Source organism: Schistocerca piceifrons, unplaced genomic scaffold, assembly GCF_021461385.2.
Source record: "Schistocerca piceifrons isolate TAMUIC-IGC-003096 unplaced genomic scaffold, iqSchPice1.1 HiC_scaffold_2315, whole genome shotgun sequence".
NCBI lineage: Eukaryota > Metazoa > Arthropoda > Insecta > Orthoptera > Acrididae > Schistocerca > Schistocerca piceifrons.
In genome coordinates, this window is record NW_025728246.1 from 293,994 (window position 1) to 312,345 (window position 18,352).

Here is an 18,352-nt window from a genome sequence, read left to right on the forward strand (position 1 = left end):
GACTGATTTCGTGAAGGCAACTGGCATCGCACACGGGGTGCATGTAAAACTCAGTATACGTAGCGTTGCACCCAGGATCGATCGCAGTCCTCAGCATGGAAACGGAGTTTAAGGTGTAAACCAGGGCTCCGACGTCTCTGCCATGGTATCGAATGTGGATTTCTCCATCGTCACTATCAGGCTTAGAACCGTAGCGTTGCCCTTAGTTGCTCAGGCGTGCACTACACGCAGGAAGCGGCAACTAGGATAGCAGCTTACGTGTGACGAGCACATGGGGTCTTTTAAATAAGAGGAACCATCCTTGAGACCAGAGACGAATGAAATCGATCGTAGAACAGCCACAGTGTTCTCATAGTGCACTACTTCTCGCTGATAGGATACACTGACGTGGTATTCAGTACGAAGAGTGGTCTGATGCACCTCCCCACGCTACGCTATCATGTGCAAGTCTCTTCATCTGCGCATAACTACTGCAACTAACACCCTACTGAATCTTATTATATTAATCTCTTGGTTTCCCTCTACAAGTTTTACCCCTCACATTTCCCTCCAAAACTGAATTGGTGATTCCTTGTTGTCTCAGAACGTGTTCTATAAACCGGTCCCTTCAAGTCAGGTTTTGCTGGATATTTCTTTTCCTCCCAATTCTATTTAATACCGCTTCACTAGTTGCATGATCTACCCACTTAATCTTCAGCATTTTTCTGTAGCACCACATTACAAAAGTTTCTATTCTCGTCTAGTCTAATCTGTTTAAAATTTTCGTTTCGCTTCCATACATGGCTACACTCTATACAAATACTTTTAGAAAAGATGTTTAAACACTTTAACCTGCCGCGCTGCAGAATATATGGGGGCATCAAGGATTGCCCAGTCTGAAGATAGAAGTTCAAGCCATGCGGCTACGCCTTCAATAATTAAAACTGACATTAAAACAATAGCTTTTTGGTTGTCATATTTTTTTCTGCTTTTAAATGATTTAAAAATACACTAGCTGTGTGGTAATTTTTTATTTCTCATTTTTTATTTTTTATTTTTATTTTATTTTTATTATTTTTTATTTTTTATTCTTTTACTTTTTATTTTTTTTATTTTTTTCCCATTCGCTCACACATTCACACAATATATACATTGTACTCACACATGCATATGACAGTTAACACATTCTTACACTCATTTATTCACCTGTACTTGGTGTTAACAAATTTATTTTCTTCAGAAACGCTTCTTTTGCCACTGGCAGCCTACATTTTATGTTCTCTCTACTTGGGCAAAATAACAAAACACATATACTACTTTAAGTATATCTTTTCACCTGATTTAATTCGATTGGATTCCATTAGTCTTGTTTTCCTTTTCTTGATGTTCATCTTGTATCCTCCTTCCGAGACACTTCCGTTCTGTTCAGTTGCTCTTCTAAGTCCTTTGCTGTCGCTGACAGAATTACAATGTCATCGGCCTAAATCAAACTTTTATTTATTCTCCATGAACTTTAATTCCTATTCCAAGCTTTCCTTTTGTTTCCTTTAGTGCTTTCACAATGCACAGTTTGAATAACATTAGCGATAGGATACAATCCTGTCCCACTCACTTCTCAGACACTGATTCCCTTTCGTGCCCCACGACTCTTATAATTGCCGTCTGGTTAGTGTGTAAGTTATAAATAGCCTTTCGCTCTGTATTTTAACATTGCTACCTTCAGAATTCCAAAGACAGTATTATAGTTAACATTGTAAAAAGCGTTCTATATTGCTAATGCTGTAAACGTTTGTTAGCATTTCTTAAACCTATCTTCTAAGATAAGTCGTAGGGTTAATACTACGTCGCGTCTTCCTACATTTCTCCGGAACCCAAACTGATCTGCCTCGAGGTCGGCTTCTACGTTTTTCCATTGCCGTGTAAAGACTTCGTGTTAATATTCTGCAATCATGACGTATCAGACTTATATTCACACTTGTCGGCTCCTTCTTTCTTTGAATTTGGAATGCTTAATTTCTTTAAGTCAGAGGGCATACACCAGACGAAAGAGTTTTGTCTTGGCTAGCTCTCCCAAGGCTCTTAGTAATTCTGATGAAACGTCGTATGCTCCTGGAGCCTTGTTTCGAGTTAGATCTTTCAGCGCTCTGTGGCATTTTTGTTGCAGTATCGTCTCCCGTCTCATCTTTATCTGCCCTCTTTTCCATTCGTACAGTATTGCCTTCCAGTTCATCTCCCTTGTATAGACCGTCTATGTTTTCCATCCATCTTTCAGCTTTCTATTCCTTGCTTAGGACTGGTTTTCCTTCTGAACTCTTGACGTTCACAAATCTGCTTCTCTTTTCTCCAAAGGCCTCTTAAATTTTCCTGTAATCGTTTCTAGCCGTCTCATGAAATATGCTTCTAAATCCTTACATTTTTCCTTAGACATTTTGCACTTCTTGCCGATTTCATTTTTTGGACATTTGTATTCCCTTTCGCCTGCTTCATTCACGGCATTTTTATATTTTCTTCTTTAATCCGTTACAGCCAGTATATCTTGTATTGGCCAAGGATTTCTATTAAGCCATGTGTTTTTAGCAGTATGATCCTCTACTGCCTTCATTATTTCACCTCACAAAGCTACCCATTCGGCTTCTACTGCTTACCCTCGTTCTAGTCAATTGTTGCTTAATGCTCCGTCTGAAAGTCTCAACAATCTCTGGTTCCTTCAACCTACCTACGTCCCATCTCCTTAATTTCTTACCTTTTTCATCCGCGGAATGTGATGATAACAAACTGATTCCTGCCTCCACATTTGCTATAATGTCCTCCGTAGGAACCTTTAGTGGTGTGACTGCAAAGTTGCCTCCTTTCGACAGAACTGAATGTTCCTATTTTGTTAATTCTCTCCCAGACTTGTTAATCACAATTCGAGAGTTGCCAGCGACTGATGTTTCACCTCTGCCTTTTCGCAGGCCAACGAATTTCCTCTTTTGCCTATTAGTTGCCATTTCTGCACTGAGCTCCATGGTCCTGAACGTTAGACAGTCCACCTTATTCCAGTCATAACACTGCATTATGTTACTGATATATAAATGGAGATGTAACAGCTTACTGCTGATTTCCGCTAGTTCTCGCCGCGTATTGTGAATTCGTTCCCGTAGCATCGCTAGTTCCATGCGGTTGTAAATACGGTGCGCTTGCGCCGAGTGAAACCTTCTCGCCTTCAGAAACTTCGCCACTGTTGTGGTGTCCCGGCAGCATAGCAGGAAAGTAAGCGTACACAGTTGTTGTGCTTTCTTCTTGCGCAGTCCCTCCAGTCGCCGAACCAAAACTGACACTTCCTCCCCGTAAAGGCATTTAATCATACAATATAGGCTTTCACGGCCGGTGTTGTCTTCAGTTAAAACTTCCGGGCTGAGAGGCCGTGGTCGGTGTATAAACTTTCCACCTGACGTTTCGTCTCCATCTGCGGGAGACATCTTCTGAGGTCGTCCGGCTACTGCCACTGAGGCTCCAAGTACTCTCGCATTTATAGAGCGCATGGAGGGCACCACCATTCGTCACGTGATGCCGACGGTATGCGTATCTTTGGAAGGCGTCATCATTCTCGATTAAGAGTAATCGATTGTCATTCTGTTGGTGCAACGTCGACATCCATATTTTGTCCAACTTTAAAACTTCCTCTTTTCTATTAAAATTGTTATGGTGTTTGTGAATTTCTATTTCTTCTCTATACATGCGCGCATGATAATGGGATGTTCGTGCTAGGACGCTTCGCTCTCATCTCGAAAAACATGCTCAGCTACGGCCGATTTTTCGATGTGTCCTAAGCGACAGTTTCTTTTATGTTCGGCTAACCGGGTGTTTACACTTCTTTTCGTTGTTCCAGTATATACTTGATCACAATTGCATGGAATTTTGTATACCCCGGGTGTTGCTAGGGGATGTCGGGCGTCTTTTGCAGTTCTTAAATATTCCTTAATCGTCTTGGTGGGCCTGAAGATTGTTTCGTTTCCATACTTGGCCAGAACTCTCCCGACGCGGTCCGTAACCTTATTAATAAACGGTAGGAAAACTTTTCCGGTAGGTGACCGTTGTTGCTCTGGACTTCTGGCTTCTTTTCTTCTTTGATGGAGGGCTTCATCAATTTCCTTGCTGGTATATCCGTTTTTGATGAAGGCTGATCGTAGGTGATTCAGTTCATCTTGTAAGTAAGTCGGCTCGCAGATTTTGTTGGCTGTGTCCACCAAGGTTTAATGACTCCTCTTTTTTGCCTAGGATGATGGTTAGATTCCTTGTGGAGGTATTGACCCGCGTGAGTGTTCTTTCTTTACACCTTGTGGCCCAGAGTCCCATCCACCAGTTTAATTATCGACACATCCAGGAAATTGCATTGACCGTTGCTCTCTTTCTCCATCGTAAATTGTACCTTCGGGTTAATGCTGTTCAGATGCACCAAGAAGACATCCAACTCTTCTTCACCATGCGTCCACACTACAAATGTGTCATCAACATAGCGGTACCATTTAGCAGGCTTTTTACTGGCAGTCTGCAGCGCTCGCTGTTCGAAGATCTCCATAAATAAATTGGCAACAGCTGGGCTGGGAGGGCTTCCCATCGCCACCCCGTCGATCTGTTCGTAAAACTCATTGTTGTACTGGAAATAAGTTGTCGTCACACAGTGTTTAAATAAAGCCACTATGTCAGTCGTAAAAATATCTGCTATATATGAAATAGCTTCGTTTACAGGCGCCATGGTAAACAAAGACATTACATCGAAGCTCACAAGAATATCACTTGGGCTGACGTTAATCTCCCTCAGTTTTTCAATAAAATGCGCCGAGTTTTTAATGTAACTGTCCGCTCTGCCGCTGTGTGGTTGCAGCAAGCAGGCGAGATATCTGGCCACCTCTTGTGCAGGAGAACACAGTTCGAGAGTTCCCAGCGACAGATGTTTCACCTCTGTCTTTCTGTAGGCCAACGAATTTCCTCTTTTGCCTATTAGTTGCCATTTCTGCACTGCGGAAGCTTATCCACCCAGACATTAAGGACTCCCAAAGGTGCATAAACCACAGGTCCCGCTGAAACCGATTGTGAGTGTCATAGGATCTCCAGTTCAGTACTGCGATCTGGGCTGTGCTCCATCCACGCAAACGATATACCCAAGTAGATGGAAGGTGAAACTGCCCTATACGGCGATGATACTGCGCTATTCAACCTCTACCACAACCTAAGCTCTCTGGATAGGCAGCTACAGTCATCTGGACAAAATCTTCCTGTGCTCTGTGTGGAGGGCGAAACAATCATAACAAGTGTCAAAAAATTCTATTCGCTACCAAGCTCAAGTTCCCCAACAGCTAACTCACTACTGCTGACAAGGATTAATCTTGGTGTAACTCGGTCAAATACCTTGGACAGTGTAAAGAGAAGTGCTCGACCTGGTGGTTGCACATAACCATTGCTGTTAACGAGGACTGCGCCCTCTTCAGTAGTAGCAGGACCAACAGTCTGGACAATTGACGTTGTGCCTTACTGGCTCTACAAATGGCTGAATGCAAGGGGAAACCACAGCTGTAATTTTTAATAAGGACATGAAGCTATGCTGTATCGTTAAATGATGATGAAATTTGAAGAATATTCCGCAGGTAATATAGTCCCCCATTCAGGGCTCCAGGCGGGGATTACTCAGGAGGATGTCGTCATCAGGAGAAAAAAAATGGCGTGCTACGGATTGGAGAGTTGAATGTTACATGCCTTAATCGCGCAGGTAGATTCTTCTTCTTCTTCTTCTTCTTCTGTGGTGCTACTGTCCAGGATGAACCTTGGCCTTCCCAACGAGCTTCCGCCATCCATCACGGCCATGCCACCCTCCTCCAGATTGTGCATCCCAATTTCCATAGGTCTTCTTCCTCTCCATCTAGCCATCTTGCTCGATGTCGACCTCGCCCTCTTTCTCCTCCTTCATTATCACCTCAGACTCCTCCATTCGTACCACATGAGCTCCCAATCTTATCCTTCTTGACCGTATGATTATTGTTACAGGAGAATCGGCATATATAGTACACAATTCTGTATTGTACCGTTTCCTCCATTGTTCTCTCTCATACACAGGGCCAATCATTCTCCTCAAAATTTTGTAAGTGGGCTGTTTAGGTTTTTATGTTGGTAACGCCACTTAGCACTCTGTATGAAAATCACTGACTGTGCTGTGTGCAGTCTGTGGCTGGTTGGCATTGTTGGAATATTCGCTATTGTAGTAGTGGGCACTTGGATGTGAACAGCGCGTAGCGTTGCGCAGCTGGAAGTGAGCCGCCAGCGGTGGTGGATGTGGGGAGAGAGATGCCAGAGTTTTGAGAGCGGACGACCTGGACGTGTGTCCGTCAGAAAAAGGAAATTTGTAAGACTGGATGTCACGAATAAAACTTTTGAACACTATTAAGGTAAATACATTGTTTGTTCTCCATCAAAATATTTCACTTGCTAACTATGCCTATCAGTAGTTAGTACCTTCAGTAGTTAGAATCTTTCATTTAGCTGGCAGTATTGGCGCTCGCTGTATTGCAGTAGTTTGAGTAACGAAGATTTTTGTGAGGTAAGTGATTCATGAAAGGTATGGGTTACTGTTAGTCAGGGCCATCCTTTTCTAGGGATTATTGAAAGTCAGATGTTTCAACTTTCCTCTCAAATCCGTCGATCAGCCTTGCATCGGTTTCCGAAGCGTGAGTCAGAACTGGTCTTACTAGGGTTTTGTAAATAGTGAGTTTTAATGGGCGGCTAAGGAGTGCTGACAGGAATAAATTAATCAAGGTGAAATATGCCTTATTTGATTATATCAGCCTAATCATAATTTCACTTGAGAAGTCATGAAAGCAAGTGACTGTGGAACCAAGATAACTGAAGCTATCAACTCTATCAAATGTGTATCCATTAACACTGAAAGTGTGAGACCCATCTTCTTACTTGCCTGAATTAAGGCTGTAAAAGCTTTTTCAGTGCCGGTTCTGTCTGTGCTATGATGTCTACATCATCTGCATATGCTAAAATGCGGTTTCTACTGACGCTGTCGTATGCAGCCTTAAAGTCAATAAAGAGGTGATGTGCTCCAATTCTATATTCAACAGTTTTCTCCAAAATTTGGCACAGTTTGAAAATCTGGTCTATTGTTGCCCTTCTTCGTCGAAATCCACTTTGGTATATTCCAATTTCTTTATCCACCTGTGGGAGTAGCCGATCAAAAATAATATTAGATAACACCTTGTACCCAGGTTCAGGAGGGTGATTCCACGGAGGTTCCCATATTCGATTCGGTCGCCCTTTTAAGGTATGGGACACAATATTCCTTTATTCCATTCGTCTGTCGTCCTTGCCTATTCTCTTATGAGAGTGATAAGTTCAAAAAGAGACTGCTCTAATGTTGCTCCTCCACATTTTAGCACAAATGCTATCAGTGCCGGGAGCCTTGTTATTCTTCAGTTTCCTTAAAGCTTTATTAACGTCCTCTAACCCTGCTTGTCACATACAATCTGTAGCTTCGTATGGCGTAAGATTATGGCGTAAGATACAATGCACACCAGACAAAATGTTGAAAACTTTACTAAGAATGATGAAAGAGAGTTTTACTTTAAAGAAAGTCGTTCTTGAAAAATGAAACTGTGATTAGTGCTAAAAACAACTATACAGCCTAAGAAGACTCTAACAATTACTAAGTTATCTCATTACAGAAATCACAGACACTCCAACCAGTTGCGCTATTCGTGACCAAATGAAAACAAAGAGATCAGATAAATAACAATTATGAATGTTATAAGTTATCTGAGGGACAAAGTTCTGACGAATAAACATTTTGTTCTTGAACATCCATTGGTTACCTTGAAAAATCCTTCCAAAAAATCCTGTCAGCAGTAGAATCAGTAGCATATGTTTACAAATAAATTTTCATCTGCATAATAATGTATGCCACACAACTCTGTCGGATTCACAAACGTCCAATTTCCACGTCTTAAAACTCAGCTGTTCGTTACTATGCCTTAAATACGACTGCTTCAGCGCAGCACAACTGAGTGCCCAAGAAGTGCACCATAGATTACATTCAATACAACGTCAAGGATGTTATTTCCTACTTGGGTGCCGCGCTCATTCATCTTGTCCCGGTACAGCAAAGGTGAATTATTTATAATGACAGAAAACATATGAAAACCTTACAGTATTAAATCCGGGGTACCCACTGTGCATAGATCTTCCGATAGCCAAGAAAAGCATTAATGTGACCAACACTTTCTTGTGAAATGCCGATTGTGCTTGCAATTTCTCTCTGAGTGACACGACGATCGTCCTGAATCAATCTGTCAACATTTTGCTTGTGAAACTCGGTGGTTGCTGACAGAGGACATCCAACTCTTTGGTTGTCACGCAGGTCAGATGTTCCCACGTCAACGTCTTTAAACATACTCTCCCAACGACGCACAGTACTCACATCAAGACGATCACGGAAACTGCTTTCATTCTCTGATGAATCTCCTTTGGGGTGACACCTTCTGCTGTCAAGAATTCAATGACTGCACGTTGCTTAAATCGCATTGACCGATCGTCTGCGCAAGGTTCCATACTTTACACTGTAACAACACAACTGTTCAATGCTAGGACTTCCCGGCAACTGGAGCTGTAGAGAAGAAGCTACGAAACAAGCCAGTACCTGCCGTATACCGATGCTGCCAAGTGTTGAAGAGTTACGAAGATGAAGGCACTACTTTTCAGTCGATCCTCATTGCACCCTATTCGGTTCTCTGGGCAGGGACTACTCAGGATGAAGTCATCATTAGGAGAAAAAAATTGTCATTCTACGGATTGGAGCGTGGAATGTTAGACCCGTTAATTGGGCAGGTACATTAGAAAACTTAAAAAGGGAACTGGTTAGTAAGTTAGATACGATGGTATTGGTGATGTTCGGTGATGGGAGGAACAAGCCTTCGGGTCAGATGAATACAGGTTAAGATATACAGAATCAAACAGGGGTAACGCAGTAGTAGATTTAATAATGAATAAGAAAATGGGAATGAGGGTAAGCTATTATGAACACCATAGTGAAAGCACTGTTGTAGTCAAGACAGACACAAAGCCAACAACCTCCAAAGTAGTATAAGGTTACATGCCAACTATCTCCGCAGATGATGAAGAGATTGAAGAAATTTCTGATAACAGACATTATTCAGATTGTTAAGGGGGACCTAAATTTAATTGTGATGGGGAACTGACATTCAATAGTAGGAAAAGGAACATTAGGAAATAATTATAGGTGAATATGGACGAGGGGAAAGGAATGAAATAGGAAGCCGACTGGTGGAGCTTAACACATGCATAATTTAATCACAGCTAACATTTGGTTTAACAATCATGAAAGGAGGCTGTATGCGTGGAAGAGACCTGAAGACACCGGAAAGTTACAGATTTTAAATTATAAGATATTTACATGAACAGATGAGGACTCTGACGAAAATTTATCAGCTTAGTATTTGTTACATCACCCATCACAAGACTAGAATATTAAACTCGCTTTTGGCTTATTACTGAATACCAAGATCTACCTCTGTCACGGGATGCCTTCTCACTTTCGGATTCCCTTTAAGTAACTAAATGCCTCGCCAAATACGAAGTCTCTTATGGTAACAGTGCAGTTTATTTGATTCTATGTATCACTTCATAAATTTGGTAATACATCTGATTTTATTACGAGGTTTATCTCTTCCTGTGTAGATGGGAGATTAAAATTTCCTTAAAAAATATCGCTACAATGAAATAAACCCCTGATTATTGCTCCAACTCAAGAATAATGTCTATTGTACGCTAGCTATCGCTTCCACCGGCGCACACAGCCATCCGTTAACACCCACCCACCTCCCCAGGGGTCGGAACCCCTGAAACCCACAGATTGATTATATATAATAAATAATTAATTTATAGATATAAAAGATAAGAGTTTAAACGTAAAGTTGAGGCAGACTTTAAAAAAAAAAAATCTCACGAGATAGATAAGGATAGTTCGCAACTTTATAGTGAACATTAAAGTAAAAAAAATAAGAAATAAAGGATCAAAAACTTAAGAATACATAATCAGAGTGTGAACAGAGATCAACAAAAACACGCCCAGAGAGCATCCCAGAGTGCCCCAGACAGCATCCCAGAGTGCCCCAGACAGCAACCCAGAGTGCCCCAGAGAGCATCCCAGAGTGCCCCAGACAGCATCCCAGAGTGCCCCAGACAGCATCCCAGAGTGCCCCAGACAGCATCCCAGAGTGCCCCAGACAGCATCCCAGAGTGCCCCAGAGAGCATCCCAGAGTGCCCCAGAGAGCTAGAACACTAAGAAGAATCGTTTCTCGGCTTTTGGCAAGATCAATGTGTAGTAAAATTTAATAAATAATACTCTTGTGTGTGCCTGTAGAACCAAGACTGCTTTTTATGCAGGATGACAGTAAAATGGTCGTTTTGATCGTGTAAAATTAGTAAGACTCCAAATCATTTTACGTAAATCGACTGTGCTGTCAATTCTGTATTATTGTTCTGGTGTTTGGTATCGATACCAGTAAGATATCGGAAACAGAGAAATTATAGTGGAACATAAACACATTCGAAAAGGTAAACGATTCTGCACTTAAACACCCTATAATGCAAGAGCCGCGCGGTTTCCGACCTGTTAGTCACGTGGAATGCAACGCTGTCAGTATTCTAATTTAAGAGATGTATTTCCCGTGCATGACGTACATTCTCTCTGCAAGTTTCTCTACGATAAACTATGGCGAAAAACTGCTAAGTGATGAAACTACCATCTTTCACTCCAAAGAAAACATCGATTCTTTGTAACAACATAGGTTTCCACAATTGTATGACGCACAACAGTCCTATAAAATGACCGTCTGCTGCCGGAAACGCGTATGATGAAACAGTAGCAGTCTTATCGCAGTTTACCGCTTCCTCTGGTAACTTTCCTTTTGCACACAAAAGTCATGGTCCGATGTTAGTTTCTGTTGATCATGTGCGGAATAATATTTCCTTTTCGCTTTGACGTCACATCTCTAGAAAGCCAACTCTTTCCCCTATTAAGTAATGTATATTTAGTATCATTCTACTCACCTGCTCCAGAAAACGCAGTTTAATTGATTTTGCTCACTACTCATGTCATGGTATTCTTTCCTAATTTTATGTATTCTCAGTCAATTTCCGTAATTTTACTGGGTTTTCGCGATGTTACGTAGTTCTTCGTATTTCCCTCAGTTTTTACCTATTTTACATTAATTTTTCGTAATTATATCAGATTTCCCTCCAATTTTAAAGATTTTATGTCATTTTTCATATTTTTTCCGAGTTTTTCTTATGCATACGGTCATATTACTGACATACCCATGTGCTGTTTGATTTCCTACGAAAGTATTTGTGCATCTTATATACTAACCAACTAAAAATATCCTAAGACTGCCCTCTCCCTGAGAATCCATATACATGCATTTCGAACAGGAGTAACATGAAACGTAAGGTAACAATTGCTTCGTGAATGCTATATGAAACTGAAGACTCGATTTGTGTCGAAGATGTGAGACAGAAATGGAGTACTTCGCGTACGTCTTCCTTTGTCTAGAGGAGAGCTTTATATATATATATATATATATATATATATATATATATATATATATATATATATATGGCTCACCGGCCATTTGACCTTCTTCTTCTGTGCGGATGCACAGTGCCTGGACTCATAAGGGAATCGGCAAAAAGCCGCGAGTAATGAGTATAATGGGCAGGGGCACTATGAGTATAGTACGGGACAATAAGTTGGGAATGTGGGTTTCACGTAAGGCGTGCCAAAGATGAGTCCCGCAGTCGCACTTTGCTCTGTGTCCTCTGTGGCTCAGATGGATAGAGCGTCTGCCATGTAAGCAAGAGATCCCAGGTTCGAGTCCTGGAAGGGGCACACATTTTCATCTGGCCACGTTGACTAATATCAACGCCTGTATGGAGGCAGGGGTATTCATTCCATTGTAATAACTATATACTTCATTATCTTGGACGCAATTAGGATGCAGCGTCTCAGGCGTCTCATTGTTTATAAGGTATACGTACAGTGCAGAGTTATATATTTTTATGTTACTTGTAATGGTGAATAAGTCAATATACAGCAATATTTGCATCAGAGTCCGGTGGTTGTATGTTGTTTTTCATTTTAATCACTTAACAAGATATAACGTAGAGAGTATAATAAGTCTGACCTTGTGACCTGTTTGCAGGGTACCTACCAAATGGTGAACTTCAAACCGATGAGGCTAAAACTTGTTAACTTTCCTGAATTGCCGTATGGTCATTTCAGGTTAATGGTGAAACAATCCAAAGATGATAATCCGTTAGGTTGTCTGGAGCTTCGTGTCTATGTCAGGGAGATCCCTTCATAGATAGCAGGTATGTTGATCCGTATGCATTATATGGATTGTGTATTATTCATAAGCATACACTGTCTGTAATAAGTATGCTAAGTGCGCCAAATACCAAAATGACAAATGTGTTTGGAGGCCGTTCTTTCGTTACGTTAGCCATGCAGTTGTTTTAACCTCCTGAGTGTCTATTTATGGTCTATTGCAGGAACCACTTACAACTCGGAGAAGGGATTTAATGAGCTGTTTATTTATATAACTGTATGCGTCTCATTCTTACTGTCATACACCAGTTCTATAAAGTCCAAAGTGTGATTGTGGTGGGTGGGCTATGCGAGAAAGAAATTGTTCATGCATTATCAGTAGCCGTAACGTCTACCACAATGTCACGCTTTAATGCTATTATTTTTAAGAAAGTGGTCAGATGCGAGTAGGACTCGTGCACTGAGAGTTCTGTGCAAACTTAATACAGGTGTGTATATGCAAGGTGGACGGGACGGATTCATGACTGGAAGTGGAAGGAAAATGGTCCTATAAACTTGTGTCCTGATATGCATCCTTTACGTGACAGATGGTGCTCACGGATGACAGTTCCTCTAACCACGTGCCGTGCGTTCTTTGTGCATTGCAGGCTGTGTGATAGACGCGGCGTACTGTAAGCAGCAGAATGGTCCGATACTCATGTCAGGAACAAGCCGAAATGGTGTTTGTGTACGGCCAAGCACATGGAAACGGACGACAAGCAGCACAGCTATACAAAAAAACGTCCCCTCACAGACGCCAATCACATCACACAAAATTTCAAGCCATTTTTGGGCGTTTGTGTGATCAAGGAGCGTCTGAGACAGACGAACGTGCAGGGAAGCAGAGGACGTGGTGAGCTGGTTTCTACAGGATGTTGAGACGAACCCTAGTACAAACCCCAGGCTAGCGCTCAACCAGCATGGTGTTAGCCGAAGTTCGATTACGTGTTTCCTGCATGACAGCCGTTACTGTCCCTATCACCTGCAATACTATAGCGACCACTTTGAACATCTGTTGTGCCGTGGATGGGATACAGCTTTGTAACGTATCCTGGGACGATTTGTTGTCATTACAGACACACCTCCTGTTATTGAACACATGTTCATGAGACCTCTTTTACTCCATTTCCGGTCAGGAATCCAGCCCTGCAGATCGTCGGTTTTATTAACGATCATCCTGTACACTTCATCCATAATGGGAATCGAGAATCTCAACGATTTTCCCCTGCTTTCGATATAGATATTGGTCGCGGGAATTCCAAGACCGTATCATAACTTATACATTAGCTCCTATGACTAGCCCGAAGATACAAAAGGAAACGACTAAGGGACTTAAGTTTATATATGTTAGATATAGAAGCTTTAATAAAATGTATTTTATCTACTTACTGAAACATGACTACAACTTACATTTTTTTTTTTTTTTGCATCCAGTAATGTTTGTCTGTTACATTTTTGAAGGATTATCAATGCAATCCATATTCTAAGAGCAAAAGATTGTTTGCGTGATATAACTGCACTTTCACAATTTTAAGATATTTTTTGTTTCATTTGTACCGTGAGACCTTGCTTCTTGCCAAATTTCATGATTCTAGGTCAACGTAAAGTACCGTATTGCTTTTGATGAATTAGTTTCCCATTATCAAAACATATGACATAAATAGTCATATCATTTGACTGAATCGACTTATAAGTTTAAAATTTGTACTCTACCAATTACATGAAGGTTACTGCTGTCTGTATGCCCTTAGGGCAATGGTTCCTAGCCGGGGTGGTAATTACTTCCTGAGCGGTAAATGAAATTTTCTGAGGGGTAAAAGAAGGGTTAATTTGCATTTCAATCACGAAACAATATTGCTTTTAAAAGATCCACATTTTTAGCACTGTTTACTAAGATTGAAATACTGATTTCATAAGTCAATGATAATTAAATTTTTTAAAGTAGCATCGTTAACGTAAGGCACAGTGAAACTTGCTTGCAGATTAAATCTCTGTGCACTCGAACTCGCGACTTTTGATTTGTGTGGGCAAGTGCTCACCAGCTGAGCTACCCAAGCAAGACTCACTGCCTGTCCCCACAGCTTTACCTCCGACAGCACCTCATCTTGCATACCTAGCAGTCCCGTAAGAAAGGATATTTTAGAGACATGCCATAGGCTAGGAGTGGAGGGAGTTTCCAAAATGATGATATAGAACTTCCTGACGGAGACCCGACTTCGGGACTTCTGCCTTTCGCGAGCATCTCCTCAACAAGTCAGCTAACCAAACACGGCTCCTGACCCATCCTCACAGATATTCTCCCGCCAGTATCTCATTCTGTACCTTCCAAACTTCATAGAATTCTCCAGCAATACAGCACTCGTGGCTGCGGCATCGCGGTCGCGAAGTGGGGCCGAGGCAGTTTCAGATAAGTTTTTACAGTCTGACGATAATTTATGTATTTGTAATTTTAGCTTGACGATGTCCACTATGGACAAACGGTAGTTACTTTTATTCTGAAGAAGGTTGGGTTATCCCAACTGAAACTTAGGTAAATATAGGTAAACGTTGCAACTGAGGCTGTTGTTTATTAAAATTAAAATTAATCTCCAACTGTGTCAAAGCTATGCCTGTGTAGCAACCTTTCTTGCAGTCGTGTTAGACCTGTAAGTTCCGCAGGAGAGCTTCTGTGAAGTCTGGGAGCTCTGAGGTAAGATACTGGTGGAAGTAAAGCTGTAAGCAATGGTCGTGAGTGGCACTAGGATAGCTCGGCTGGTGAGCACTTGCCGTCTTAAGGTAAATGTCACTATTTCGAGTCTCGGTGCGGAAAACAATTATTATTTCCGTGTAGGTTTTTCATCGGCGCAAAACCCGCCGAAGAGAGATAATTTAATTTAGGAAACATCTGCTAGGCTGTGGGTAAGCCATATAGCTGCAATAATTTGTTTCTTCTACAAGTATAGTTCTGCATGTTTTCCAAGGAGCTTCTGTGAAGTAGGAGATGAGGTACTTGTGGAAGTAAAACTGCGAAGACGGTCATAAGTTGTGATGGGGTAAGACAACAGATGAGGACCCACCTGTAAATAGCAAAGGACCCGGGATTGGTGTCGGTCCAGCACACAGTTTTAATCTACGAAGGCGCTTTATATCGGTGCACACTCCCCTGCATAGCAAAAATTTCTGTCTAGAAACATTCCACAATTTGTGGCTAAACCATGTGTCTGCACTGTCTTATCTCGCTGGAGTGCTAGTCCTGCAGGTTTCGTGAGACAGCTTCTGTGAGATTTGAAAAGTACGAGTTGACGTAGTGGCATAAGTAAAGTTGTGAGAATGGGTAGTTAGTCAAGGATGTGTACCTCAATTGGTGAGCACTTGACCGTGAAAGCTGTGGTGTCACCGCCAGACACCACATTTGCTAGGTGGTAGCCTTTAAATCGGCCGCGGTCCGCTAGTATACGTCGGATCCACGTGTCGCCACTATCAGTGATTGCAGACCGAGCGCCGCCACACGGCAGGTCTAGAGAGACTTCCTAGCACTCGCCCCAGTTGTACAGCCGACTTTGCTAGCGATGGTTCACTGACAAATTACGTTCTCATTTGCCGAGACGATAGTTAGCCTAGCCTTCAGCTACGTCATTTGCTACGACCTAGCAAGGCGCCATTATCATTTGCTATGTATCTTGTGGTACATGTACCGTCAGACCGATGTTCACCAATTATGAATTAAAGTTAAGTATTCCAGTAGTTACTTACGTTCTTTGCTACTATAAATTCCCTTACCTGTTCCAGACCTCACGCCAGCCTGCGTGAGCTTAAACGCGTGCCTTTCGGCTTCCTCTCCTAGTGGCTTGGCTGTCTTGCCAAGTCACAACAAAAGCTAAATCTCCCGTGATCGATTATAGGTTCAACACACTGTTTCAATGTGCTAGGAAGTGTCATACCAGCGCACAATCCGCTGTCGACCGAAAATTTCATTCTGGAAACGTGCCCCAGCCTCTGGCTAGGCCAAGTCGCTGTAGTGTCTTCTTTTCAGGCGTGCTAGTCCTGCATGTTTCTCAGGAGATTTTCTGTGAGATCTGGAAGATACAAAATGAGGTCCTGACAAAAGTAAAGCAGTGAGACCAGTCGTGAGTTTTGGCGGAGTAAGGTAACATGTGACCAATCACGAAACCGAGTTCGAGTCTTGGCCTAGATCACAGTTTTAGACGTCCATTGAATTTCATTCGAGAAATATCCCCCCATGCTATGTGGCTAAGATATCTCTCTGCTATATCCTTTTTTCCAGATTTGTTAGTACTGCATGATTCGCAGGAGACTTTCTGTGAAATTTATGAGTTAGGAAATAAGTAACTGGCTGAAGCGAGCTGTTCGGAAGGATCCCGAGCCTTGCTTGGCTAGCTCAGATGGTGATTACTTATCCACGAAGGACAAAGATCCACTTTTCACGTCTTTGTCTGTGACACAATTATAACCTCTCAGGAAGTTTCAGAACAGCACCCACTCTGCTGCAGAGTGAAAATTTCATTCCAGTATCATCCCCTTGGCTTTTGCTAAGCCATTTCTCTGCAATTTCCTTCCTTCCAGGAGTGCTACATATGCAAGCTTCGCAGGAGTGGTTCTGTGAATTTTGAATGGTGGGAGATGACATATGGGCTGATATAAATCTGTGAGCTCTGGTCATAGTTAGTGCTTGGGTAACTCGCAGGTGAGCACTTGATTGCAGTAGGCCAAGTTGTCGAGTTCGATTCTCGGCCTGGCACACACTTTTAATCTGCAAGGAAGTTTCATTATCAGCGCACACTCCACAGCAGACCCAAAATTTTATTTTGGAAATATCTCCCAGGCTGTGCCTAAGCCAAGTCTCTGCAATATCACTTCAGCCAGGAGTGCTAGTCCTACAAATTTCGCGAGAGAGCTTCTGTGACGTATGGAAATAACTGGATGAAGCTCTGGCGAAAGGAAAGCTGTGAAGATGGGCCATGAGTCGTGCTTGGTGAGTGCTGTATCTGCAATTGCAGAAATAAAATGCGAACGATATTCCTCAATCTGTTTTTATTGCGAAAAACCAATAAACGAGAACATTGCAAATGTCGACTAAGTAGTATCAAAACACAATTTAAGCAAGAAACGAAGTATGGATCCTACTTCGGATGTTATAACAGAAGAATAACAAAATAAAATGTTTTCCTCCCATGTCTCTCGATCGAGTAAGTCTACCAAAAAAAAAAACACGGAAACAAATTACTGGCGCGCGGTCTCAGGCGCTACAGTCATGGACTGTGCGGCTCGTCCCGGCGGAGGTTCGAGTCCTCCCTCGGGCATGGGTGTGTGTGTTTGTCCTTAGGATAAGTTAGGGTAAGTAGTGTGTAAGCTTAGGGACTGATGACCTTAGCAGTTAAGTCCCATAAGATTTCACACACATTTGAACATTTTTGAACAAGCTACTAGAGAGTGGTCAGCACAGTATTACGACAAAGCTGTCAAGGAAGGCCAGACCACCAATACACGACACTCTTGAGTCACAGTCCGAAGCTATCACTCCTGACAATCTGCGACTACCAGCAGACGAGTTGTGTGGATGTTGTGGATGGGATGGCAGGTCCATACAAATCCAGGCAGCATATCGAACTGCCTTCTGGCCATAAGTGTGCCAGCTCATAAGGCCAGTTGGTGAATGGATCTCATGCAACTATTTTCTATCGCGTGAATGGTGTAGGAAAATAGTTCGCTTGCTGATCTCGACCACTGGTGCTGCGGTCGATCCACGCTGCTCCGGTAGTAGGCTTTGGCGACAGTGGCTGAGACACGATGTTCTGTTTTTGTCTCTGGCAACAGCTTCTGTCGTGACGTAAACATCTGCTTTGGTTTCGCTGGCTGTGATGAAGGTATCCCGGATTTCTGTTCTATCATGTGGGATGCCGATGTCCCAGGTGGATGGGGCGGACACTGTGGTCATTCCCACTGAGCGGTGC

General features: G+C 42.3%; 1 protein-coding gene across 1 annotated transcript in view; it reads left to right on the top strand.

The window, feature by feature from the left end:
* LOC124742380 overlaps nt 1-18,352 on the top strand; it is a 145,770-nt gene that overhangs the window by 50,378 nt on the left and 77,040 nt on the right. Inside the window, exon 4 of the mRNA XM_047248802.1 lies at nt 12,238-12,406. Within this exon, the coding sequence (XP_047104758.1) occupies nt 12,238-12,399 (162 nt within the window). The 3' untranslated portion in view covers nt 12,400-12,406. The remainder of the gene's footprint in view (nt 1-12,237; nt 12,407-18,352) is intronic.